Here is a 27459-nt window from a genome sequence, read left to right on the forward strand (position 1 = left end):
GCCTGTTCAGAAACTAGCAACAGCCTTATCCTCTTTCCTTTAACATAATTTGCTTTGGAAGTGATGCAGCTCCTTCTGCAGAGTAGATATCTGCACTGAAACACTCCCTTGCAGTCTGCACTAGGGAGAAATGGAGCTGCACATTCCACAGAAATCAATGTTGCAGCAAGGTTATAGCATATAGAAATTAAAGTACTTAATCAGGCAAAGTGGAGAGGCTCAAAAGCTGCTTCTAGCTACTGAATTCATGCCTCTGTCTTTCCTTCTAGAAAGATGTGGATACTTTGCCCCGTCTCCAACGTCTCTTCCTCAGCTTCAACAATATATCTAGGTAAGGGAAATAGTTTGCTTCCTATCAGTGATTTGAAGTATCCTATTGGAGCTGTATTTCATTAAAATTTAAATTCAAATTCTATGAATGCAGATACTTTTTATTTCATAATAGCATAATCAAGCTACTGTGTATTTTCTACTTTAAACATAAAAATTCTTGAAACCCTTAGCATTTAAATGTAATTGTACTATGAGTATTGTACAAAGAAACTTTTTTTAATTTAAAAATTATCATGTTGTTTACAATGACAATAAAAATTAAAATAGTTTTGTAAATATGTTGTTTTACTGTTAAACTACATGTCTGCTAAAGCAACGTTACACAAAGTACATATTATATGTAACATAAGTCACTGTATTCATGGAGTTATGCAAACTGCTGAGTCAGATTCTGCTTGCAATAATTAGATTGTTTCATGCTTGTATTTTACTTGTCCATAAAGTCTGAAAGGTATATTAATGGTTATTTCTCTTTCAAACCAAATGGCAGAAGCAGAATAGCTAAACTTGCAAAGCAGAGCTTCCATAATTTCAAGTAACTAAGTGCATTCTGTTATAAACAGAAAACCTTGTATTCTAGGCATTCTCATATTCATGCATTTTTGGAGTCTGCAATTATACTAGTGTCAACATCTTTTAAAAAGAAACAAAATGCCTGCATTATCTTCAGCCTCCCTTGCTTCGAATCAAATAATTTAATATAGGATGCTTTATATTCTAATTACTGGAAATACTGTGCTGTTCTTAGGGTATCTGCTTTCTCTGTAAAATGTTATACTTAGTACGAGCTTTTCTTGTAATAGGTACTTGAACATTTTAAGTTGACCTGCATTATGTGTTTTGCAGACAGCTACAACCTACTTCTCTGTGTTCCTTAGATTCTTAAAGTACCAATGCAGTAGATCTCCTTAAATACTCAGGGGTATTAAGCACTAAAAGAAAAAATAAATCAGAGATGAACTGCAGGAGTCTTTAATATGATCTTCCCTTAATTAATCTGCTAGAGAGGGTTAGCATTTTACCTCTCTTGAATAATTTCCAGCACTGAAACATGCCTTTTGTTTCTGTTTTTCTAAAAATTGTCTTAGCTTGGCAAGAACAATGAGGGACTGCAGTAGCTGGCTCCCTTGCCATCAGGGAGCATCACTGCAGTCAGTGGAATTTCAGTATCTTTTTATATGCTTGGTATATTTTGTGTAGCTTTTGATTTCTTTCGTAGCTTGTTTTATACAAATTCAGGTTATTTTTTACAGTGTTCAAAGTAGGAAAAATGTTTCAGTTTTTCTGTGAGGTTTATCAAGTAGATTTTTCAAACTTTATGTAATCAGTGGCTTGCTTCTTGGTACTTTATTGTTGTCATTTATTCATTGGGACTTCAGCTGAAGTATTGATCTAGTTTTAGGGGGGGTTAGCTGCTATTAGGGCAGCTAAAAGCAGCATAAAGCAAGCATATCTCTTAGCTGCAAAATGAATGTTCTGGTATGCTGAAGCACTGAGTTTCAAAGCACAACAGTATGTGTAAGTGGAAGGTCTTGTAAACTCTAGCAAACTTCCAACTTTTCTGTTGTTGTGATCATATGTAGTGGCAGAAATACTGTTTGGTTAATTGTTTAGTGAGAAGTATTTGGATTAAACCTATTTAATGCTTTTAATAAATATATTTACATTATTTGAAATTAATTTTGAAGACCAGAAAATGTTAATGTCTGTCAAGCAAAATCTATTCTAGCATAATGGAAATTCTGTTATCTTTTCTTATTCTACCATGTTTATGAGTTTGCTTTACTAACTTCTGTGTCATTTGGGAAGATTATCTTTTATCTTCGAGATGTATTGAATATGTATTTGAAGTAATATGTCAGCCTGATCTTCCAAAAAAATGTGGCTACTAGAGCTGTTTTACAGAAAGGAAACTGGATTGCAGAAAATTATAATTGAACTTGTAGTCTTAACCACACGTACGAAACACCCAGTTCTTCAGATGTGCTAAGCACCTTCACTGCCTTGAAATCTGTACGTAGTTCACTTTCCATTGGTTCTTTCCATTGGTTCTGTTGTTTTAATATACTAAGCAGAAAGGTGGTTTTTCCATTGGTTCTTATGTTGTTTTAATATACTAAGCAGAAAGGTGGTAGAATCTTCCAGTCCACTGTCATTTTTTAGCTGAATTCATTTGGTGTATCGTGTAGAAGTTACTTGCATGCTGTACTAATTGCATTAAATGTTTTGAGGTTTTTATTAGGTAATTTCTTTTCTTTACTCCTGTTAGCTTATGTTGATACCCAGACCTTTCTTCCGCAGGTTGAGACTGATTGCTATTTGGTGATTTTATTTTATCTATATTTCTTGCTGTTGTTGCAGAAATTGTTTTATCTAACACATAGAATCTTTTGGGGATATCTCATTTTAAAATCTGTCATTCTGGTAGATCTGAAGCCCTTTGCAGCAGGATGTTAGTCCTCAGCAGATTACTGTATGCTTTTTTGACTGTTGAGTGATACCCATGATAAAGGCAGTTGGCACTTTATTCAATGACAGTCTCTTCTATGAACAACTGTACTGCATACGATTTCTGATCCCTAAGTTCAGGGCATACTTAGGGTTTGGTATCCTTCCAAGTATTAGTGGAGGAAGACTTTTCCTGACACCAAGAGTGGGGACTATAAACAGTTGATGCAATCAGCAAGTTTGTCAGAATATTAAAAAAAAAAGGCAATAATTCCATACTTCCCACTTCAGAAACGTTCTCATTTCAGAATGTCATTAAGTATTTGTTTATCTAATAAAGTGATTGTCTGTTTATATTTTATGTGATAATCATGGATTGTTTTGTAATTTTCAGATTTTGTTTTTAACTTAATTCTCAAAAGTACCAAGTCAATTTATCTTATACTTTTCACTTGAGTTTACTTAACTTGGTAACATAGACTCGACTTTTGAAGGTCAAAATGCGTAAGGATGGGTGCACAGGTGTACATTTATACCTTGTAATCAGTTTCTTAAAGGGTGTTGGGAAGTCATGTTTTCTTCTATAACTGTTCAGCTTTTTTTGAAATCAAGTTAAATAGTTGTCTTTGTTTTAAAATACTATTTATCTGAGCCAGCTGCTTTCTTTTCACATTCCATCTTCAACAAAAGGAACATGATCCAGGCTGTACAGGTCTAAATACATTTTACACAGGCCAGTTTTTTTGTCAGGAAACCAAATCAGATGTCATCTAAAAAGCCAGCTTGTTAGTGTTTGTAGACTGAACTTGTAACAATAGACAGATCTGTTTTGAAGATAATATGATGCTTTTGTAATTATTTTTCTTCCAGTATTTAATGATGTTGCAAACACCCAGGATCATTCTGTGGTATTTGTGGCTGGCTTTTTTCTTGTACCTTCGATGGTTTTCATGCTGGATTTGATGGCAAATACACCTCGTATTATTTTTTGGAATATGAGTTGATACCTATCCTATTTTAGGGGCTTTTTTAGGTGAAGCTATACTCCCATAGTTAACAAGTTCTCCTTATTCTGCTTCTCTTTTTACCTTTATATGGAGATATTAAAAAGTTTAACAGCAGCAGCTGTTGGTATTTCAAAATACTTTAAAGATTTGATTTATCATACACAATACTGATGAGTGGGTTTTTTCAGTACAGGTAAATATTAATGTTCTATCCTTAAGAAATAACATCTTCCATCTCAAAATTATTCCTACTTTATGACATTAAAACTTTAAACTTTCTTGGTTGCAGTTTTGAGGATATTCTGTGCCTTGCTGATTCCTCATCTTTGTCAGATATCACCCTTGATGGCAATCCAATAGCTCAGGAGACATGGTACAAACACACTGTTCTCCATCATATGATGCAGCTCCGACAGCTAGATATGAAGAGAATCACAGTAAGAAATTTCTGGTTTTGTCAAACTTACTAGATACTTAAATTCAAAAGTAAAATGTTGGGTTTTCTGTGTATATATGTATATTAAAAATACCACATTTTTTTCTTCATTTATTATGAAATTTAATTGTATATAGATATTACTATATTTAAAACATTAATATATTTCTTTTATTCAGTATTATGTAAGGGTGTGCTTTTTTGCTTCATTTTAATATGTTTATTTTTAAACATATTAAATTAACTCAAGAGCTTAAGCTCTTCATTAGTAAATACTGTGTGATCAATTCTCATGAAATCTGCATGAGAGAATCTGCAAAGCTTTTGGTTAGAACTTTCTCAACACAGTATTTACTGGTTTGCAGTATAGCAGAAAAGGAACAGTGTATTTCTTCCAAAGGAATAGTCTATTTACCCTAAAATTTGTGTTACTGGTATCTTTCATTTAAAAATCTTGTTGGTTTCTTTACTTTGCCTCCCTAAGGAAACCTGGTGATCATACAGTTTCTGTGTGCCTGTCTGTATTTCTCCCTTCCTTACATAACCTACTCTCCTCATTCATTTCTGTTTCTGCTGCTCAATTTCAAGTAACCTTGATAATGAAGAGAGGACTTACAGACAACTGAGTCTCCTACAGACTTCTTGAAAGTACACTGTAAGGTAGAGGATGAATGCTGGGGGCCTTACCATCAAGTCAACTATTTTCTCTTAATATAGGAATAACTATCTTAATTCTTCTGTGTTTACTCAAGTGATGTGTAAGCATGACCTTCTTACAGGAAAAATCCATCCAATAGCAAGATAACAAGTATACTTTACAAGCAACAGTCTTGCAGTGTTATCTTTTTGACCAGGTGCTGATACATATACCTTATTTTAAATGCTCATTGTTTTGTACAAAGGCTGTACTGCATTATAATACTGTGCTATTTTTTTACCAACTATCCTGTTGTCCTATAGGCAATCCAGCATGAGTATAAAATAGAGCCAATTGTGATATAAAATATAACATGTATGTGGAAAACATTAATTTTTAAAATTAAAAAACTATAAAAATAAAGTGCTTTGGGACGTGAGCGTTTTAGTCCCAGCATTGAAAATAGTAAATATTTTGTTTGTTCGCAGGTATTCTCTGGGAGTTGGTTGGATTTTTTTGTGAATTTATACTGACTTAATTGAATACTGGCTAATTGCTTTGCTTTTAAAAAGATCATTTTCTCAGTATTATTTCAGAAACTTGAGTCATATAAAGAAAATGTCTCTCCCTCTCCTGCCCCTTCTTGAGAGGACGTGCGTCCTGGTAGAACTCTGGGTGAAGGGAGAAACTGTAGAAATAATTCAAACTCCTTCTCAGGCTCTCTGGGATCTGTGTGGGGAAAAGGCTGTTAGAAATGCACAGCCATGGGAAAAACTTAATCTGGTTCGCACCTTGTTAAACATCAGACAATCGACCGCAAGACAAAAAGCCATAGAAAACCAGGCTTTACCAGTTGTGCTGCTCATAAATCTACTTGTAAAAAGAATGTGTTTTGCATTCTTTTTATTTTCCTTCTGATTTTTGAGCATTGAGAACTTTTTTTAACATTTCCTCCACGTAGAGGGTGCTATCTGATTTCTCCAATAAAAACTGTGTTACCCGGATAATCATATGACTTAAGAAGCTGGGATTTTAAGAAAAATAACAAGTATCCTGAGATCTCTAATAAAATTAGAGAGTTGGCAATGCCAAATCCAGCTATTCTGACTGGTAATGCAACATGTGGTTGCCATCAACTGTTAGGGTAAATGTAACTTGGTGCAAGAATGGAAGTACAATATTGGCTATGTGCTTTTTATCACTCAATTGGTATACCTAAATTCTACTTACATTTATAGGATCTTTTCTTCATTAATCTGAAGAGTGTCCAGACCATTTTGAGCTTAAGCGTTGCTTTGTTTTGTAAAGACCTGAGAGTTGACCTGGAATGTTGGTTATTTCTGACTAGGAGTTCTTCACTGACCTGTTCAGAAGCTCTTCTGTTTGAGAACTGAGTTTTACACAATTGCTACTTCTGCTTTTAACTTTTCTTGCTGGATTCACTGGGACAAGAAAATTATTTCAAGAAAGAATACAATCTGAAGGATATTTTCAAAAGTTTGTAGGAGACTTTGAAGCTTTATTCATAATGGTTTTCAAGAAGACATGCTCTTTGGTGCTAGGCCTTTTCAAGTCTCTGGAGAAAGAGAACCTTGGAGCAGAAGTCTGGTGGCGACTGCCTCTGCCTTAGGGAACTATTCAGAAGCATAGTTGCCGTGAAAATAAAATAATCTGCACTTGCAATAAAACTTTTTTGCGTTGTAATTGTTCTAATATTTCTTAAGTTGGGGCAGATGTGCCTTTATTCAAGGGATTGCATCATATGACAGCTTTTAAACCCTGACCTGTGAGGAAGTTGGTGTTTTCTTAGGCCATCTCATTCCTAAGCCATTTTTGAATGTAAGATTTAAGCTCTTAAACCACTGAGGTGTGGACCTAGTGGTGGTGAAAATGGTGAAGGTTCATCACCTGTAACAGGTTTCACTGTAAGACTGTAAACACTTATTCACTGTACATGCTAGAAGATGATTTTCATCTGAAAACACAGCCACTTTGTATTCTGTATCTAAAACATCAACTCAGAGTTTGAGGAAGTAAAACACTTCCATTGATAGATCAATCTAGAGGCTTAAAGAGTGGGGAGGAGGCTGAATTACAGTGGCTGGACAGATTACTCTGTCTCCCCCGTTAGCCATTAGTAACTGTCTGTTAACAGGGACACCTTTAGTTGCGAGGTAATATAACTTGATTTGTGGCTCAATGAAACAGGCTCATGTGAAATTGGAGTGCATTACAGTCAAAACAGGCTCAGGCTGCACGTGTAGCAATTTGCCTTGTTCGGTTAACATACTACAATGGTTGTTTTTCTGGGCATTGAAGCTTTTTTGATTCCTTTTGTAGTATGAACTTTTGAAAAAGTAGACCTATCCAGTGTTGCTTACAGTTTAGCTGTGACCTGTCTGTTTTTCCTCCAGTTGTAACAGTGAGCAGATACTGTCTGCAGACATGCAGAATTTAAAATATGAATGAAATGTGTACATATTCCTTATGGAGAAATTATTTAACCAGGAACACGTGCTATCCATCACATTAAATCCCCCTTCTTAGCAGAATTTGTGAAGTGTGTGTGTGTAAGTGTATATGTATATGTGTGTGTATGTATATGTGTGTATATATATATATACATACATATATATATAAAATTTTAAAGTGTAGTGCAGTTCCCAAATTGAAAGATGAGCTGCATATTTTTAACAGTAAAACTTGGCTTCTTTTCATTGAGGTTTGGATGCTTAGAGAATGGTATTTGGTTTTGATTATTTGCTTAAGACATTTCTCTGCTTATCCGGGAGTAGGTTCTATTGCTTTATCCAGAACAGAATTTATTATGGATTCCATCACCACCGTGGTGTGTTTTGGTGTTTTAGGGAAGGATCACTAATTTTTTTTCTTTACACTTTAAAATAAGATACTTCAGGAACTTACAGAGTCATTCTTGTGAATTGTAATCCTCTCCCTTAAATCAGCTCTTGTGAAAATATACTCAAGTAATGCTAAAAGTAAAAAATAGAGATAGATCTTGTTGTCAAATATCACTTAAAAAAGAATGATTTGTCAAAAATTTTGTACTTGTTATTTTCCACAGCTATAGATCTACTAGAACCATCCTGTTTTAGCTAAAAACCAGGACACATTCTTAGTTATTCCTTGTGTAAAATCAGCCTCTATGGTATACATAACAGAAAGTAGTCTGCCCTCTGCACGTATAAGTGAGCTGAATTTTGTGTATTTTAAGTGTATTGTGTTGAGTATCTTTATGCTTTGAAATGTATATTCTGGGCTATTCTTCATATTCTCCCTTTTTTTTTTTTTCCTCTCATTAACTACAGTAGTTTATATTAGTCTATAATAGATGTTTCTAACCTATAGTAAAATTATTTTAATAATTTTAAGGTAGACATACTATGGAAATGAAATGCTGCATTCAATGTGTGCTAACTTAGCGTCTCTTTCTCCTGTGACTTAAATGGTGTCATTTGTTGAAAAAGTAGTTGGCCAAAATCTATGGTGGTGCCGTTACAGCAGTGCTCACATAGCAGCAGAGGGAGCTATCAGCACGCCAAAGCTACAGACAGAGTTCTGTTACAGCTCGGAGGAAAGGGTTTATGAGGCTTTAATGTGCCTTATTCTTCTTGTATAAAGGTAAAAGACAAGAAGGGATGGCAAGAAGAATTGTGACAAGGTTATTAAGGGCTCTGTTTTATAACTTAGTAGTTTTGGGGCGTTTTTTTGGGTTTTTGGAAGGATGTGTTTTTCAAGATTATTTGCATGTGTTGTGTAGGAGTAATTAAAAAATGTGTACAGATTTGGTTTTCATAAAAAGCAGATTTGGCCCCTGATTTAGTTGTTTTCTCTATCATTCTGCCTTCAAGAAAGTCTTATTCAGTTAATAAAAGACTCTTGTTGGAATGTAATTTGCGTTAGTTAATTTAATTGTTTTGTATTGAGACTGGGAAAGCACTACAGGGAAAGTACTGGAGTGGCTTGAATGAGGGCAGCACACCCTTATGTGTGGAGGCAGTGTCATGAAGTATGCGTTTGGACTGGATTAAGGGAAGGTTTTGAGATGGATGATAGAGTAAGAAGAGATATTTGTGGTAGCTGAGAGAAAACTGAATTAGGAAGCTTTGGATGTTTGCCTTAAAGGTTGGGGGGGGAGGGGAAACAACAACAACCTTAAGTTGTTTTGAAAATAATAAAATTAATGAGGCCTGATTTCCTATAGATAAGCATAATTTTGTTCTCTAATTCTCGCTTCTCCAGTGTGAAACTCAATACCACAATTAGTTTTGAGCTGAGTCTATGATAACTGGCCAGCTGTTTTCTGCCAACTAGAATGGATAATTCCTGCTTCCTCTCCCTTGGTGGGAAAACTAGTTTACATTTCTCTTCTTTCTACATACCAATTTTATATAATCAAAGCTCTAGTGAACAAAAAACCCTTAATTTGAGGCTTCTAAACATACTTCAGGTTGTTCAATGTGTTGAAAAGTCATTAGAGAAGATTAAGACACTGAAATTGTAAAAATCTTGTTTCTTTAGGAAGCCAAGTTGAAACACATAGATGTAAGGTCAAATTAAAAGATTTAATTAGAAAATTAAAACAAAAAAAACCCCAAACAACTCTAATTTACTTTCTAATCCACTTTCTATAGGAAGATATCACTAAGGTAGCTTGCAAGTGTTTATGTATTTTATTTTAAGACTTCAGGGTTTTTAAAGTAAATACAAACTTAGTACACAGTAACGTGTAATTAGTTAGTGTAGTAAACAGCTATCATGAGAATCATGTTTGTAGTTCTTAACATCTTGAATCATATCTCAAGGAACAATACATTTTTAGTTTGCATTATTAATTATATATTCATATTTTTGGCATATACCTGAATAGGGTTTATTTCATTATTTTCATAGCCTCACTCTGAACCCCCCCATTCAGGTGCTGGGTTTCATTGTATGGTATTTTGTTATATTGAGATCTCAAAGACCTTCTGTATCTGTGTGTGGTTTGATTTCATTATTTATTGTTGATCCTCCTCTAATATGGACTAGCGACCTCTTGAGGTCCCTTCTAAACTAGACTATTCTGTAATTCTATGACACCGCTCCCTTGGTAATACACTGTTTAGGAAGAAGTGAAAAGCCCAGTAGCAGAAGAGGCTGACAACAAAACTTCACCCTCAAAAAGGCAGAAGTTGCTTTCAGAACAGAAAAAGGAAAAAAAAAACCAAAACTTTTTAAAAAGTTAGGCTGCTTAGCGTTCCAGGGAAATTCTTGCATACAGTTGGGCTAGAGAAGCGTACTCTATCCAAAGCCTCATGCCTTCATCTGCATTAAGATATTCCTCTTGTTTAATATATGCATATTAGGTTGAAGTAATGGAGGGAAAATTTGGAAGTTTGTTGTTTAATCACCTTTCAGATTGATGTCAAAATCCATGATGTGTCAATGAATTTCAGGGGGGCTGTACACAGATAATAAGTTTGCTATTTGAACCTATCTTCCTATGCTTTGGAAATTATTTTCTTAAAAATGTAATAGTGATGCTAAGTGTGAAGTTCCTGTTTTATTTTATCTCCAGTAAGCATTCACCCATGTACTTAGGCATTCTTGCAATGCTCTAAACATAGCATGTTTTATTTATATAGAAATTTTGACATATCAATATGTCTTCATGGTTGATGATGTTTTCTGTTCATTTTTGTTTGTTAATTATCTTAACACAGAACTTTCTGGGAAGTGAAAGTGAAAAGGTTAGGACAGGAGCTTTCTATTTTGAGGGAAATCAAAACATTTTCCTTAAGTTCTGGGAAGATACTTTAATCGAAACACCCAAATGGCATGTGAAGTAAATCAAAATAAGTTAAAGTATGCTTCACAAATATTTGTGTTGGAAAGACTCTACACTTTTTACTTCATAGTGAACATTTCTTTTGTTACTTGGAAAATACTTCTAAAAATACCATGCTGTGAGAATGTTTAGACTTCTATAAACAGGGAGCATTCAACCTAATATGGGTGTATTGCAGCATTAAATTTTGTACCACAAAAATGAAGCATCTTAACTTACGTGACTTTAATTGTTTAGGAATCAATGGCTTTCTTCTTAACTTCTTGAATAGATAATAATATTGATGAGAAATAATGTTAATGTACTATAGTTAACTTTGAAAATATTATTTTCTTCTCAAGTTCTGTTGCTGATTAAGAAAAGTATAAACAATATTTAGAAACATTAAAAATCCTAAAATTGTATTAAAATTAAAATTTGCATTTCAAATACCAACACAAAATTCATTAATAATTTATCAGTAATACTTTTCAGAACCTGATTAATTCCTGTTGTTTTTCTTTTTTCATCTAGGAAGAAGAAAGACGTATGGCATCTGTTGCAGCAAGGAAAGAAGAAGAAAGGAAGCGTGAAAGCCACAGACAGACCTTGCTTAAGGTATTTTCTATGACTGTTCTAAGCCTACTGTAAACTAGTTTACAGCAATATTCTATATCCTAATATTTTTTGCTGTAGTTTTTACATATCCCCATATGCCTCTCTCTCTTAAACACTTTGGAGAAAAAAAAAAGTACCTAAAACTTTTTGTCATCTGGTAATAGTTTTGCAAAAAGCTCTTTCAATTTGGCAGGCAAACAAACAAAAAATTTTCATGTATCCATATTGTTAAGTTGACTTGGTAAAATTATATTTCATTAGACTGAAAGTAGTTGCAGGAGGCAGTAAGAAGTGTAGTAAATGTATATAACTCTGAAAAATAAAAAGATACAAACAGAATATTAACAGTATGTTAAAAGACGTTTTAAGTATATAAAAACACCCCAGGAATCTAAATATATGGGGGCGGAAAAAAAATTTCCATGTGTAGTGCCTAAGAATATATTTTGATTTCCTGTTTGTTTGTATCTGTGTATTTTGCTTTTCTCTTTTAAAAATCAACAAAAAAGTCTTAGATACTTTTTTTTTTTTTCCCCTTTGTGTATGATACTGGTATATTTAAAGTCTCTTCAGGTTTGAAGTTTTGGTGCCAGTTCTTAGTAACAAAGAAATGGGAAATTAGTAAATAATATTCACACATAGTATTATTTTATGCTGTTGAAAAGCTAAGTGTGTCTCTGGACTGGAAAAAATGTAGGTGTTTTTTGAAAGTGTTTATTTGTATTTCATGTTCTTAACTATTGATGTAGTATTTCCTTGTAGGAGGGGATTTGTTTGTCTTGATGGCCTAGATTTCACAGTGCATTTTGCTAGTGGAAACTTCCCTTAGAAGAGGAAAAAAATAAAAATAAATATATAGTGCTATTGTTACTCAGATTTCAACGTTAAATTGTAGATTTTTGTAATTTAATCGAGGTATCTTTCTTATCCTCAAATAGATTAACCAAGGTATCTTTCCTATCTTTAAATAGTTAAGTGTCATAAGAGCCCGATACCAATGTCTTTTGCACAATTTGTTGGTTTTGTGCATCTTTACTTTCTAAAGATGTTCTTGTGTGTTATGTTTCTGGTTTCTTTTTTCCTCTTCAACATATTTGAATTGAAAGAAACAAATCTGCTCATAGATACAATGTCCAGTGAAAAAAGTTGTGAACTATAATAGTTTCTTCATAGTTAAATCTGAAGAAAATATTTATTGAATCATATTCCGCAGTTTTTGTTGTTGTCATTTTCCTCCAGACTTTCTTAAACTCTATGCAGTGTAAATGAAATTATAAGCACTCATTCAATAGCAAACAATTTGTGTTTTCCTGTATTCACTTCATAAAAAAAGTTAATTTCAGCAAAGTCATCTCTTCTGGTTCCCTTGCTGATACTTGTCTACCCTAACACCAGAGTTTCTTAATTTCTTTTTCCAGACTATTTTCTATTGCTTAAAATCCACTCTTCTGGGAAAGTTTGAGATGTACTTTGAAATGTACAGAGAGTGTAATTCCTTTCCAACAGAGGCTGAAGTTAATATTTACTGGAGTAAGAAATAGTTATTGCTAGCAGAATCTTCACAGTTCTAAAATTTATTTTTTGTAAAATGAATTCTTGGATGTTTTCAAAGCTCTGTAGGAATCCAGCAGCCCACAACTGAGGGCTAACAGAGCTGTACAGTAGCTGAGGTTATAAGGAGACCCTCACTCACCACAACAAACAGAATTTTCTAAGTGTTATTGGAAGAAAATGCTGACTATTTAAATTTCCCCTGCTTTCTGTGACATGGAGCCCAGTTGTCACTTAAGTCTTTTAAGTGTTGGGCACTTAGTGTTCTCTAACCAGATAACATCGTAACTGTTTGGGCAAGTTGAATGTGAAATAGAGTTTTGAGCTCTTTAAAAAGGAAAAACTTCCAGAACAACAACATTTTAAAAGTAGTTTCCATGTACTTTCAGTGTCAGTTATAGACAATTATGGACATAATTATCAGCATTTAAAGTCTAGATCATCTATCTCTGCAATAGTCACTGAAACAAATCATGGTGTTTACTTAAAGTATAATACCTGCAACATAAGGTATTTGTAAGTAGGTATTAAATATTTTACAGAGAAACGTTTATATGCAGTTGTTCTTTATTTTTACGGAAATATCTACACTCCACAATTGGTAGTCACAAATGGTGAAATGCTTGCTTTTTTGGTTGATCTACTACTTTCTGTTTTTCAAAGAAATGCTTATTTGTAGTGCTTTACACTTCACATCTCCAGCACTGAGTAATGTGAGGATGATTAAGTGAACTAGATTGCAGTGATGTCCACAACTCGCCCACTGTGAAAAGAATTATGTAAAAACATGATGGTAACAGTCACATGTTAGTTTTACAGATTAAACCTAGGAGCATTGTGATTATAGGTCAGACTTAATATATCAAAAGTGTTAATTTCAAATTGTAAAATTAGATTTACCCTGGTCCTCTGCCTTTCTCCCTAGGCATACCAAATGAATTACTCTTCCCCCCACCCCCCCTTGTTTGAAAAAAGGGGCTATAGTAAATCATTGTCTTGTGTTGTTTGGTTTTTTTCCAGCCATAAAGTCTGTCTTAAAACAGAAATGTAAATGTTCAATTTTAAAACATAAAAAAAGCTTTCTAGCTCTCAGGATTTTTGGTACAGCCTTCTAAATCCTAATCAATATTGTGTTGTTTTGTATCTTAATCAGCTTAACAAAAGATTCTGAAGGAGACCAGAACTAATGTAGTGATATTTAAAATTGTGATATTAGACAGGCTTTTAACACTGGTAAGAAATCGATAAAGGTGGTTAGCTTATACTCAACGGAAATAGTTGTTAACAGGGATTTACCTTGCCTCCTTTTAGACCTAATTTAAGATAATTGTAACTTGAAACTAGCAAATACTTGCTGTTTCAATCTGAAATTTCATAGCATTGAGGTAGAATATCTATTAGTACCTCCAAAGAGTGTGCATCTCTTATCCTTCCCCTATTTGTGGGTAAAATTAGTGACAAATACACAGGCTGCCTATGAACTGCTCTTTATACTACACAGGACAAATACAGGTTTGCCTTTTTTACCTTCTCCATTCCAAAATATCAGGATGTGTGTTTGCATTCCAGTTCCAATAGCAATATTCTGAAGTATATGAAAAAAGTTACAGGATTCTTAGAACATCATGGTTTTTTAATACTTCCAGAGAGTGAGAAGCTTCAACTTAAGGTTGTTAACTTTCTATGGATTTAAAAGCTACATTTCTATAGCAACAACAATTTAGAGTATGATATTATAAATGAAGAAATCATTGTCTTTTATACTGTTTTCTCCATGTTTTGTGGATGTATATTTATTTTATGCTAAGCTCCTATAATATTTTCCTCTCAGGAAATTCTAAGTCATTGTTTGAGTTTCATTGAGAGCAGTGAAACAGTGAGATGGCTGACTCATAGAGAATTAGATCTGGTTCAGAGAAACCAAATGAAGTGAAACTAGCAATGAATTTACCCTTTGGTATTATTTATGTTGCGCAGTTTTAGTTTGATGAGAGTTCAGCTGCCGGTCCATGAGCTCTTACAAAGCACCTTGTTCTTTAACCTTTTGAAGTAGACTAAATATATTAAGTCATATATATCTATATGATACAATAGAATAATAACCCTTGCGTAGAATTGTAGGTAATTGACAGGATTTGCATGACTATACAAGAACAGGTACTTAAGGCTTTTGAAATACTGGTTCATTGACAAGACCTGTTTAGCATATAAAAATTATTTTAAAAAACTATTACAAAATATTTGAAGTTAGATCTGTTGTAGTTCTTTTGTCTATCATGAAGGTAACTTCATTTTCTGTTTTTATAACATTGACTTCTTCCACTTTTCAGAAGATAACTTTTTCCCCCCCACACAGAGTATGTTGCAATTACTGCTAAGACTTAGGGCAGTTACATAATTGTCTTAGCCTAAGAGCTAGAGTCAATCTACGAGCATGAAGGAAAGTATCAGCAGTCTGCCGTTTTGTGGGAGACGTATTACAAGCAGCTCCAGACAGTCAAAATGAAACTTCTGTGTTGATCCAAACTAAATAGTTTAACTATTAGGTTCACAAGTTGTGGATTTATTATGTTACTTTTCTTGTTTCTGTTATTGCAAATTTTGTGAAAACATTGTTTGCTGGCAGTTATGCAAAATAGCACTAGAATGATGCATTGGTTTTAAAGTATAACCACCAAGCAGTGCTATTGTTTCTTCAATTTAAAATCTTAAAATGTTTTGATTAAGCAGCATATTTATTTAAGAAAAAAACAAGTGTGTTGATGCTGTACTGTCATAACTTATTATGACTTTTATATCTTGTTTCAGGAAAAGAAACGGTTAACAATTTGTAATATTGCTCATCAGTGGGAGATACAGCAGAATCGAATAGCTCTTGTGGCTTCTTTAAACCAAGATAAAGATAACGAGCCCTGTCAGATCAATGGCAGTGCTGCATATGTATTTCCTGAAGAAAGCAGGTATTTTATTGGGAAATACTTCTTGTTCATGTCTTCTGTTCCAGGTTACTACTTCTCAACTCTGAGATCTCACTGTATTTCATTGTCAAAAATAATATATCCAAATCAATCCTGAAAAGATTTGTTACTTGGTGATTAAACCTGTTGGCCATTAGTAATAAGTAATATATAATAGATAAGTAATATAACAGCAACTCATTGACTAAGGAAGTGCAAGCTTAATTATTATGTGATTTTACTAAATAAGGAAGGACTTCATGTTAGCAAGAAATGTTAAATATGAATTCCTGAGCCTTCTTAAGGCTGTTCGTTTTCTTGACAGCTTAGATTTTTGTCTTCAGTTGAAATGAACAATATGAGGACATAGGAGTATTACAGCTGTTTGTAACCATTTTGTGTATCAAGAACTTTCATAAACTGATTGTTGAATTTGTGTTCTTAGTTTGAACAGCAGCATCTTACTGGAATGCTTTCATACCCATGCTGTTCTAACAATAGGAGTTCTTTGACTCAGTTTTATTCCTAAGATAATTTTTCCTAAGATTTTTGTATTGTTGTTTTAAAATATAGTTATATTATTTTTGTGACATACTTTGTGTCTTGCTTATTTGAATCTGAGTGGTGGCCATCTGGCATTCTAGGTAATTTTAAAACCAAATGCAGAACTTAATGAACAGTGTGTTCCTTGGATTGGCTAAAACCAAACTAGCACACTTTCAACCTGGCTAGCCAGGCAAAAGCCTGAAAAATGGTCTACACATATTCAATCGCAAGTACCGCTTGCTGCTGTGCCTGATCAACACTGGACATTTTAGGTACAGGCAGGAAGTCTTTACCTCTCACAAATAGAACCCATCTGAGTATCAGTCTAGTATGTCCAGACCTGGATTTTATCTCCAGTCAGGTGCTTGCATCTTTTGAAACATTTTTTTCTTAGCATTTTTAAATTGCTGTAGTCCTTTCTGTTCTTGTGCTTCCAAAGCTTTCCCCAAACATATGTTTAGTAACTGCTTTCTTGCCTTCTTGGTTTCTTCACAATGTAATTCAGTGTTAGTAATCATCCCCCATGACCAAGTCAGTGTAACTATGGTAGCTTGAGCATTGTCCTGTTAGTGAACAGATTTTCATTGCCTAAGAAATCACAGAATGGTAGGGGTTGGAAGGGACCTCAGGGGATCATCTAGTCCAACCCCCAATCATGCTTTCAAATAGTATATTAGGTAACATATAATCAAAGTGGCTATTTTAATGAAATAGCAAATTTCACCCCCACCGAGATGCTAACAAAATAAACATGTGCTTTATTTGCATATATTATTATTCTGTTATGCAAATTACAGTGCACTTAGTTTTCTGAATTGAAGACTTGGGCTTGGAATTTTTCTTCTGTGACTGGTTAGAGAAATGAAAGTGTCATAGTGATTTTTATCACTGATTTATATTATTTTAAACAGATTAATGAAGATGTGGCAATGTGTGTTAGAATTAAGAAGCTGTAGATAACACTGCAGTTTTTTTGCCTTAAGGCAATATTGCTCTTTAACCTCCTCTAAGTTAAAATTTACATTGATCTACTGCTATGTTTTTTAATAGTGAAGCATTTCAGAAGATATTTTCAAGATGAGTAACTAAGTAATAAAATGGCAGGTGAAATTCAGCGTAGATAAGTAATTACAGCTTCACATATGAAGTGAAGGGCTCTCAACATTTCCAGTCAAGAGTGAAATCGTAGATTTCTGGTTGATTTTGTCAAGAACACATCCGTTGAGTGATCACTAGTAGTCAAAAAAGCAAAATACATTAAAAACGCTAGGAAGGTAGTAAAGAATAAAGTAGTAACAATCATTAGGCACCTTTCTAAACCTGTGATTCATGCTCCTCTTGAATTCTCTGTGCACTTCAGGCCAGTCAGCTGAGTGTATCATGTTGGAGGTAAGTCGGAAAGAGATGAGAGTTGAGAATATCTGGACTTATTGCTTAATTTTAAAACCACTCTTGTGAATTGGAAAGCTCACATTATTTTAAAGAAATGCTTATTCATCCTTATTAATTAAGGGTTAAACAAGAATAATAAAATATAAGATTATTCTTATCTCAAAGCAGAATAACAAATTGTGATATCCTAATCAGATAATGTGACACATGTTTGAGAAAAGAGTGATACTCTTGTTCAGGAATAAAAATAACTATTCAGTACTATGAATAGCACTATCTTGGATTGGTTTTAACAACTGTCTGCTCTTAAAGTGATTACTCATGTCATAAATTTTACATTTCATATAGCAAACAATGTGAAGGTGACTTTGAATAAATACTTTGTTTGAAGTTGGTTTTTGGAGCATAAATAAGTAAAAATTAGTGATTTCTTTATTTAATTTTCCCCTGCCACTATGCAACTCAAATACACCCAGAGCCTTCCTCCCAAAGAAGTAAAGCATTTGCAATGTTACTTGATGGAAAGAGAATTTTTCAGCTCTTAATATTTTTGAACCAGATTGGGTATTGCAGTTGAATGAATGCTGAGAAATTCAATCATATTTGGTTGGGTTTTGGTAAATGAAAGGACTATCATTCAATAGAATCATATTACTGAGTCAAAATAATCTCATTTATATAGCTGCATTTTTATTTCCTCCACAGGTCTCTTGATACCATATTGAGCAGTGCAGTACAAGGCTTGTCTGTTCTTGAGTCTCATTTAGTAGAAGTGGAAGGTGACAATCTTTGCTTGTATGGTGCTGGAGCGCTGGAGTGCCTGGATCGAAACTGGAGTGTTCAGACAGCTGGAATGATTGTCACAGTCTCCTTTATGTACATAGAATTTGATGAAATTGTTCAAGTGTTAACAAAACTGAAGATAAAATTTCCTAATTCTGTGGTAAGAATGCCTCAGGTTTCAGTTCTGTGAACAGCTATGGAATATGAATTTGGCAGAGTCACCCTTGAGTGCTTTCATATAAATAGATACATTTGTGAATTATGTATTTGCTTGGTGTTATCCTATAACAATAACTTTAACTTGATACTTTTAAGACTTTAGTTTAGATTCTCACATGTTATGGTGTTTTCTTTTCAGACAGGTTATTATTTCTCTTTGACTTTGACCTGGCTGATTATTTTTAAGTTGCAAAACTGATGTGTAAATGCAGTATTGCTGTTCTACAATATTGTTATGGATCCACAGTATCAGGAGACCTTCAATTGTGTTGTGAATTCAAAAATGAAAAAACTGATAGGATAAAGAGAGAGGTAAAATTCAAAGGGAATAGCTAGCTAAGCTGCTGCAACTCCTGGAATTCCTCAGTTCTTGATGAAGCAAAACAACATAAATGAGATGTCTCTTTAGTAGTACTTCCCCCCGGCCCCCCCTCCTTGGGCATTTGTCAGTCATTTTGAAGCAAACAATATAATAGTGATAATGTACATAAAGCAACTTGCTACTCAGTTAGTATGCCTCTTGAGCTTCTTTTTAAGGTTTTGACGATAACAAAACTTAATGATTTAATTGAGATCGTTAAATTTGTAGGGAACTTAAGACAAATTTATCTATTTCAATGAAGCAGTTGTTTTGTTAGGGGAAGTGGAAATTTGTGGGGAATAGCAGAATCTCAGCTTACTTTTTATCTTCACCATCAATTTTTCTTCCCCTTCCTTCAGTAATGTTACTGTGTAGCCAAATATGCCATGTGCATAGGAGCACTAACATAGGGCATGGTTCAAAGAATCAGCAGGGTATGATTTAATGCCAGCCTGCTAAAAAAGTGTAATTTTTAAAAACATATATTGTACTATTTTTTTATGTGTGGATGCAGTTGCTTTACTTGCACAATTAAAGTAAACATTGACCAAATTGTATCATTGATTTTTGTAACATTGAAAATAATTAGTACTGTTACGAAAGGGTTTATGAATTGCTTAGGAGCTTGTAATGTTGACATTTCTAAATATATGTAATACCCCAGTTGGTTGATACATTAATGTGTTTTGCCACAAAGACTTCAAATGAAGTGAGATCAGTTGCTTCATCAAACCTAAAGACTATTTATTTGAGTTTGAAAATCATTTGCATGGCACAGAATAGGAATAATTGTGTTCACTCTTTATTGTTTCCTTATTTAATTTATTGTGGTTTGACTTGTTTTTAAGCACCTGAAGTTTAAGGAGACAAATCTTGTGACCCTGCAGCAATTCAATGCTTTAGCCCAGATGCATCGCATTGAACAGTTGACAGTTGATCCTCAGGGAAATCCAGTTGTCAACTTTACTTTGTGGAAATACTATGTTCTATTTAGACTGAACCATTTTAATCTACAGAAGATAAATGGAGTGAAGGTAGGATAGCATTGCTTCCATCTTACTATTGGTCTTACAAAATAAATTAGCATTTTTTTTTTTTAAAAAAAAGGTAGATGAAATTGCTAATAAAATGAGCAGAACTCATGTCAGTGTCCTCTCAGTACTGGGGAGCAAAATTTTTTTCCCCTGCTTGTTGTGTACACGATCAGTAGTATGTGGGGGTTTTTTGTTGAGTGTGTGTTTTATGTTTAAATAGAAAGTCAGCACACTAATGTTGCTGTTCTTTGTGCCTGTATTTCCGTTTACATCAATTGAAGGTGAACTTATTCAAGCATATAAAATTATTATTTTATACTTGGGTTTTGGTCATGAAAGGAGAGAGTAGTTACGATGCTTGAATGTGCATTCAACTTCAAATGCTAAATAAGTTTAAGTGGCTTTATGGAAGTTAATTAGAGTAAAAATAATACATAGGTTTACTGTTTAGATCTGGTATTTTAATTTGATCATCATCATATGCTTCAAATTAGATATTTTACTTACTATCTGATACTGCCATAGCATGAATGTTGTGGTTTACTTGGCTTTAGTTCTGTAAAACATGCATTAGTTGCACAGAAGAACACAGAATGAGTGAGTTAAAGAGCTTACTTAAATTAACCATTAGAGAAAGGATAGTGAAGGATGAAGGCAAATATGGATCACTCCAACAGCACAGTATTTTGAAAAGAAAAATTTAAAAAATGCTAGTAATGCCACGAGAACTTTAAAATAACCTTGAATTTAGTACTTTACAAAAAATGCTCATCAAAGTTGATGTTAAAAAACCAACAAAGTTGAATGTGGGTTTAAAGTTTATTTCTCTCCTGCTGCATCATATTTTCAAAATCACCCCTAGTGATTCAGATTAAAAGAAAATAGACGATAAATCTTCATGGAGAAAGAAAGGAAAAAAAATAACACAACTATTTAAGTAGACTTTTTGTTACGATCTCAAGGTCAGCAAATTCAGTCTTTGAAGGAAAACTTTGAATTTAATAGTGCTTGGGGATGAATTTAGTAAATGGGTTTACATGTAGCACAGCGTGCTTTTATGTAGGACATATGTCAAATCTTAAATGTGTATGACTGAAGAATATTTTTGTTCTCAACAAACTTTTTCAACCAGACCACACTATATGAAGATGTGTGCACAGAAATTTTTTCCTAGTGTCATTAATCACTTGAAAAGTGTCATAGCAAGCAGGAGAAAGAGATTAACTCTGATTGCTATTTTTCATTAGTTTACAGCAGATGTCGTGGTATCCAGCTTTGCAGATATATGCTACCTTTTATTTTAAAATCAGTAATAGAAAATCCTGTTTCAATGTAAATACAAACCTCTGTATTGTGCTCTCAGACCTTAGATCAGCCCTAAATAATAGGTTCAGATGATGAAAAGGGAAGTGTGCATATTCTACTATTCTGATTATCATTTGTGTGCAATGTTTGTGAAGACTATTGTGTTGCCAGCTCTGAGGTACATGTAGTTGGGGACTAAAAGCAATATATACTAACAGAATTAACAAAATTGCATAACAACTCTAACACTTTTAAACTTAAAAAAAAAAAAAGTGTAAGTAAGCTTTTATTTTCTTCCTAACCTCCCCATTCCATTCCTTATGTTCCAGGCTAGATGCTGAGTGTTAGTCTCTCCCTAACAATGATTTTGTTCCCTTGTCAAACTGTTACATTTGCTAACTGCAAAGCAGCAAATTCTCTTTGTGGAGATACGCTATTTGAAGTTCTTCTCAGTGACAGTAATCTCCAATTAATTAAGAATTGTCAAGGTTTGATTAGTTACTAAACTTTACAAAATGCTTTACACCAAGTGGTACGTCATCCAATATAACAGATGCATCACACTTACTGAATCGGTGCCTGTTTTCTGTCCTTGGCAAGAAGCAGGCATAATAGACTTACATGTATGTTATATTACCATTATAATCTTTTTGTGATTAATGGAGCAAACAATGTACTGGAATAAGATAGAGAACATGAGTTTCTGTGAACCAGAGAGTGTATTCAGCGTTGCTGTCTCTGTTGACCTGGTCCTTATGCTTCTCTTAACATAAATAAATAAATTAAAATCACTTATTTCTCCAGCAGACATTTCTGCCTGTAGTGGTCTTTGTTTCCCTAGCTGCCTTCTGTGCTCTTTGTTTTAGACCTTGCTTCTGCTAACAGACTGTTAAGCGAGGTCATCTACTGTTAGGGTGCTAAGAAAGTCTTATTTAATTTTAAGTGAAAATGAGCAAATCTAAACACTGTGAAAATTGAATTGACTTCACATTTCTAATTTCCTGACCTATGTTTTTTCTGGTGAATTTCTCCCTGAATTAAGCTGTTGCAGTATACTTTAGTCAAGGGTAGATTGTATAAACATTAAACAAGAATATAATAAAATTATGTTGACTTGGATCAAAATTCCATTTTACTCACACATTTGAATAATACAGAACACAAAAATTGTCTGGAAGTGCTTAGTAAATATTGTGAGTATTGAAGTTTATTTAATAATGGGTTGCTTTCCAAAAGTATGTTATGAGATGAACGGAAATTAAATTTGATCCAGAAGTTAAGAAATCACTGAGTGACTTTCATTGTCCTTTGTTATCCAGGTCAGATTTAGATGATCGTAAAGATTTCTTCTGCACTCACTGGAAAGCCAGGAGTCTAGAAACTATGCCAACAAACTTTTGGCAGTTGAAGTCAGTTCATAGTCTGGCCACCAGGGCAGGAGAAACACAGGCCATGGTCTCCAGAGGCTGTGAGCCAAGACAAACAAAAAACAATAACAACAGCAAAAATTAAACCTTTTTACCTTCTTTATACAAAATTAAAATGTGTAAAATTAATCCTGAAAATTTTTCAACCATTGAAAATCAGTTTAAAGAGGCGTCTGTAACTTAATGTTGACACCACAGTATGAATAATATTTAGAGAAGTGTAATGGAAGAACACCTTTTTTTTTTTTTTTTTTTTTTTGATTGAAAAATGCAGTGAAAATACTGCACCCTCCCCCTTTTTTTTTCCCCCTTCCCTCTGTAAATCCTCTCTTTCTATAAAACCTTCTCTATGATGCTGCCAAAATAAGAGAGACTGTAACTTATCTTTTCACGTTTGGATGACCAGAATATTTTCATTTCTCCAACATAACTTGATCAGAAATTTTCCAGTAGGCTTTCTGTAAGTGCATGCAGTATGGAGCAGAATTAATATGTCTGACCTTCAGATACTCAATGTAAGAAATAGTTGTAAGATTCCTCATTTCATGAAGACTGCCGTGGAGCACAGGGTAGCATATGTATACATTAAAGTTTCCAGAATTACAGGAAATAAAACAAACACAAGTGCCTCATTTGGTTTCTTTTAAAGTACATTTAAAGTGCCAGTAAAAGCAAATCTATGTTTTGAAGATATGCCTGGAACAGGTCTATATGCAGTGTTCTGTATAACAAATTTCAGTTAATTCTCAATGTACATGTGTAACGAAATATGAACACGCCAGATTTGAAACTTAACTTTTTTTCTTTTTTCTTCCCCTTCTCCCCCTTCCCTCCCAGGTTACTGAAAATGATGTTGTAATGGCAGAAAGGCTCTTTGGCATTCTGGCATATGTAGCATCTTCTGAGCTGCCACGTTATCGCATGCTTTCATTATTTGGAGAATCTAGGTAAAATACAATGAACAGAACTGGAATTTGTCCAGAAAGTGTTGTTTAATTATTTTCCCAACTGTTGTGATAAAAATTTCACAAATCTTACAGGCAATAGGTTCACTGGTTATTGCAGAAATAGTAGCAGCTCCTGATTCATGTAGCTAGAGGTTTTCACAGAGGTTGTATGAAGTCTAAGTAATATTAAAAGGCACGTGCACGCAAATGTACTGCTTGTTTAATTCTCCAGTTGTACTATTGGTGAAGATTTATGGACTTTCACAATGCAGACTGACTATTTTAAGTGCATGTTTTGCAGTGAGTGACTATAACAGTTAACAGATTTAAGAGTCGGTGCTGTAGGAAAAAAGGTGCTTAAAAGAACTATTTCTGGCCTTCTATAGATACATGCTTAATAAAGTTTAAGCTGTAAGACTTCCTGTTTAGGAGATTCTGTGTGGTATGTGTCAAAAAGTCGATTGTATAGGAGCAAATTAACAGAGTAATATCTAGAGTCATATGTATTTTGAGTAACTTGAAGATACCATAAACTTGAAAACTTACAATGTACATATTCAAAGGGAGAAAGGAGGAGAAAAAAAACCAAAACAAAAACAACCCTCATAATCACTAGAAACATCAGCACTTAAAAAAAAAAAAAGTTTCCAGTAATTAAAACTGTAAATCTCTATTATCTTTTCACAGGAGGAAGCAGTTCCACTATCTGCTGGAGGGAAAGGGAAAGAAATCTGGGACTGGGGGTGAGGAAAGCAGTGATAACAGCAGAAACGGAGGGGAAAGCACAACTCGAGCAACACTGAATTACACGACAAAGGACTTTCATATGGAAAAGCTTGAGGTAAATTAACATTACAAAATACTTTCATCCTCTGTTATATAACCTTAGACTGGTACTTGTGGAATTTGTCTATATATCAAGTTTCCGTTGTGCTATTGAGAATGGTGGGTTTAAAATATTGCTGCTTACCATATTTATATGTATGATCAAATATTTAATCTAAGTGATTTTTGCAAGAATACTGGATAGTGTTAAGTTTCTGTCTTTAGTGAAGTGGTTCCTGAACAGTGCCACAGTCTCAGAAATACATTCTCATCTACGAGCCTCATGTTCGTAACAAAATGTACCTGCATTAGTAAACTACAAGCAGTGAACAGTGTTTTACGAAGAAAAATGTATGTTGCACATGTTAGGATTTTCTAATGGAATTAAAAAGTCACAAAATATATCCCAAAATGGATTGGTGAAGAACACCTTCATACAAGATTTGAGATATTGCTGGCTGTAGCAATAAAGAGCTGTTTCCTAGCTTTTAAATAAGCTACAGGAAAATAAATAAATAGGAAATGTATTAGGTTTCACTATTAATAAAATTGCAAGCTGTCTTGTTTCAGACAAGTGCATCAGTCACACTTGTTTTAGTTAGCATTTCTGATCTGCTAACTCTTTTCCTTGGGTAGAGGGAAATTGTTCCCAGGGAGAACATGCTTCTTTCATCCACACTTTCCTTGCCGAGCAATCATTGTGAGTTCTAGCTGAATGCACCCTGCTTCCCACACTTGTCCTGTTACTTGCTTTCTGATTATGTGGAAATATGTAAATCCTCTAGTGGAAGAAATTAAATCAAACTCAGTAAACACAAAATTCAATTCTTGCATTGCGGTTTTGTGATCTTGGATCCATAGCATAAAAAAGTAACAGTGACTGCATGTGTGGAGAGATTAAATTAAAAAACATTTTAGTTTCAAAAGCTGTGATAGTAGCTATTAAAACTTGGAATGGCATGGAGTAAGACAGTGAGGTATTCCTCTTGTCCTTTACCGTGGAATAAGCACTATAATAAAATTTGTATTTGTACAGTCCATTAAATATATGCATTGTTTTCTCTTCCCCATGCAGCAATTCACACCTTGTTCTTTGTTAAAGTGTTTTGTATGTGTCAGCAGATGCTACAGAATGTCACAAGAGAAGAGCAAGACAGGCAAAAAGACTGATTCCACTTCCCCATCAGCAGTAAACTAACATAGTAAATGAGATTGAATAAGTTTATTGCTAAAGATGACAGTCTGAGTCATTGATTAATAATTTGGTTTTTTAGGTGAAACAGATGGAAAGTATTTTCTCTGCTTTATCACTCAGTTAAACTTCTATTTTGATGGCCTGAAGCATGACCTAACATTTTTAACAGTGCCATGAATCAAATTAGTTAGATATTTAGCACCAATATAACTTATTGTTCAAAGTTTATTATGGCATTTTATAGAAACTCTGCAGAAACGGGGATTAGTACAATTTGAGTAACTAAAATGCAGAGCTAGTAGTTGCACAAAGTGCAACTTTTTTATTATTTTTATTTTTAAAAGGTTCAGTTTACTTTAGTATCTAATATAGTACATATTAGGAACTATGCACTTGCCAGAGTCCATCAGGTAACCTGTGGAAAGGATACATACTGTTCTGTGGCAATATGCTTAGTTCTTGTTAGGGCAGGTAGATTAAACATTTACTTTTCAACTCTTACACTACAATCATGAAAAACTGGGAAGGGAAGGGAAAGAAGGAAGGAAAGTAGTCTGATGCTTAATTTCTGTAAATTTTCACTGCTGCGCCAGAAGGCAACAAAAATTATAGTGCTGTTAAAAGATATTTACAGGACTGCTTGAAAGCAGATATCAGATAAAATAATGAATATAATATGAATGTTATTAATACAATAATATTCTGTGGCCACATAAAAGCTTGACTTAGACCCTGGGCCGTGCAACTTAAAACCAACAGAAAAAAGCGTACAATGGAGTCTGCCTACTAATCACTGTGTTCTTTAATTAATCAAATTTTCTGTGGTTGTTTTTTGGGTTTGCTCTTGTTTAACCTTTTCTTTCTTTGTCTTATATGATGTGTAATGGTTCTCCCATGCAGGAAATCAAGGAAAGAAAAACATTTTGCCAGACATACGTCGAGAACTTAGTGAAAGAAGCAGCTGACATCAATATGAAAAATGAGTTGTTGCAGAAACTCTGGCCTCAAATGTTCATTGAGCTTGTCAGAGATGCAGTGATAGAAATACGCAATAAAAACTCCTACATGAAACTCTGCTTACAGCGTATCACTGATCAAAAACAGTAGAGTCAAGACTTGTTGTCTTGCAAGCTTTTGGTTTCAGTATTCTATGATGTTTTACAAACTTAAAACAATAGAATATAAAACCAGTAGAATATAAAATTACCATCACTATGGCATACTTCACACCCTCTCTCCTGGAAAGGGTTGCCTTTAAATCTTAATTAACTCTTGATAGTTTTGAAATAAAAGTTACCTTGCATACTACTTTAACAATGCTTCCTTGGCTAAAATGATGAGATAGCATAGAAGTAAGTTGCTGGTTGTCATATTTTACTAAGTTCTTCTTTATTTTTTTTTCTGCTACCCTTGCTTCTGTAGTGCTACTGCATTAATTTTTAAAGAACAAATTTACACTCTGCTTGCTTTATTTTATACTGAACACTTTTCAATTGTCACCTTTTTGACTGTTTGCTGTTAAAAAAAAAGTAGCTGATTTTTTTTATGAGCAAAAGTTAATAAATTATTTTTACACCCTGAACTTGATGAAGACTTATTATTGTTGTT

General features: G+C 33.8%; 1 protein-coding gene across 1 annotated transcript; it reads left to right on the forward strand.

The window, feature by feature from the left end:
* Positions 1-27225, forward strand: LRRC49 (leucine rich repeat containing 49). The gene is made up of 9 exons (XM_029087433.1): positions 1-331; positions 4078-4225; positions 11226-11309; positions 15669-15820; positions 18461-18698; positions 19967-20152; positions 23722-23831; positions 24519-24672; positions 26752-27225. The coding sequence occupies exons 2-9, from the start codon at positions 4187-4189 to the stop codon at positions 26956-26958; spliced, it is 1170 nt and encodes a 389-aa protein (XP_028943266.1). The 5' UTR covers positions 1-331; positions 4078-4186; the 3' UTR covers positions 26959-27225.
* The last annotated feature ends 234 nt before the right edge of the window (positions 27226-27459 follow it).

The sequence above is a fragment of the Antrostomus carolinensis genome, unplaced genomic scaffold (genome assembly GCF_000700745.2).
Source record: "Antrostomus carolinensis isolate BGI_N321 unplaced genomic scaffold, ASM70074v2 scaffold15341, whole genome shotgun sequence".
NCBI lineage: Eukaryota > Metazoa > Chordata > Aves > Caprimulgiformes > Caprimulgidae > Antrostomus > Antrostomus carolinensis.

What these genes read in the sequence shown, in the direction of transcription:
- LRRC49 (XM_029087433.1), top strand. Translation starts at nt 4,187, where the DNA reads ATGATGCAGCTCCGACAGCTAGATATGAAGAGAATCACA. An exon ending in TAGATATGAAGAGAATCACA is followed by an intron (nt 4,226 to 11,225) that starts GTAAGAAATTTC and finishes TTTTTCATCTAG; the next exon opens with GAAGAAGAAAGACGTATGGC. An exon ending in TTCATATGGAAAAGCTTGAG is followed by an intron (nt 24,673 to 26,751) that starts GTAAATTAACAT and finishes TCTCCCATGCAG; the next exon opens with GAAATCAAGGAAAGAAAAAC.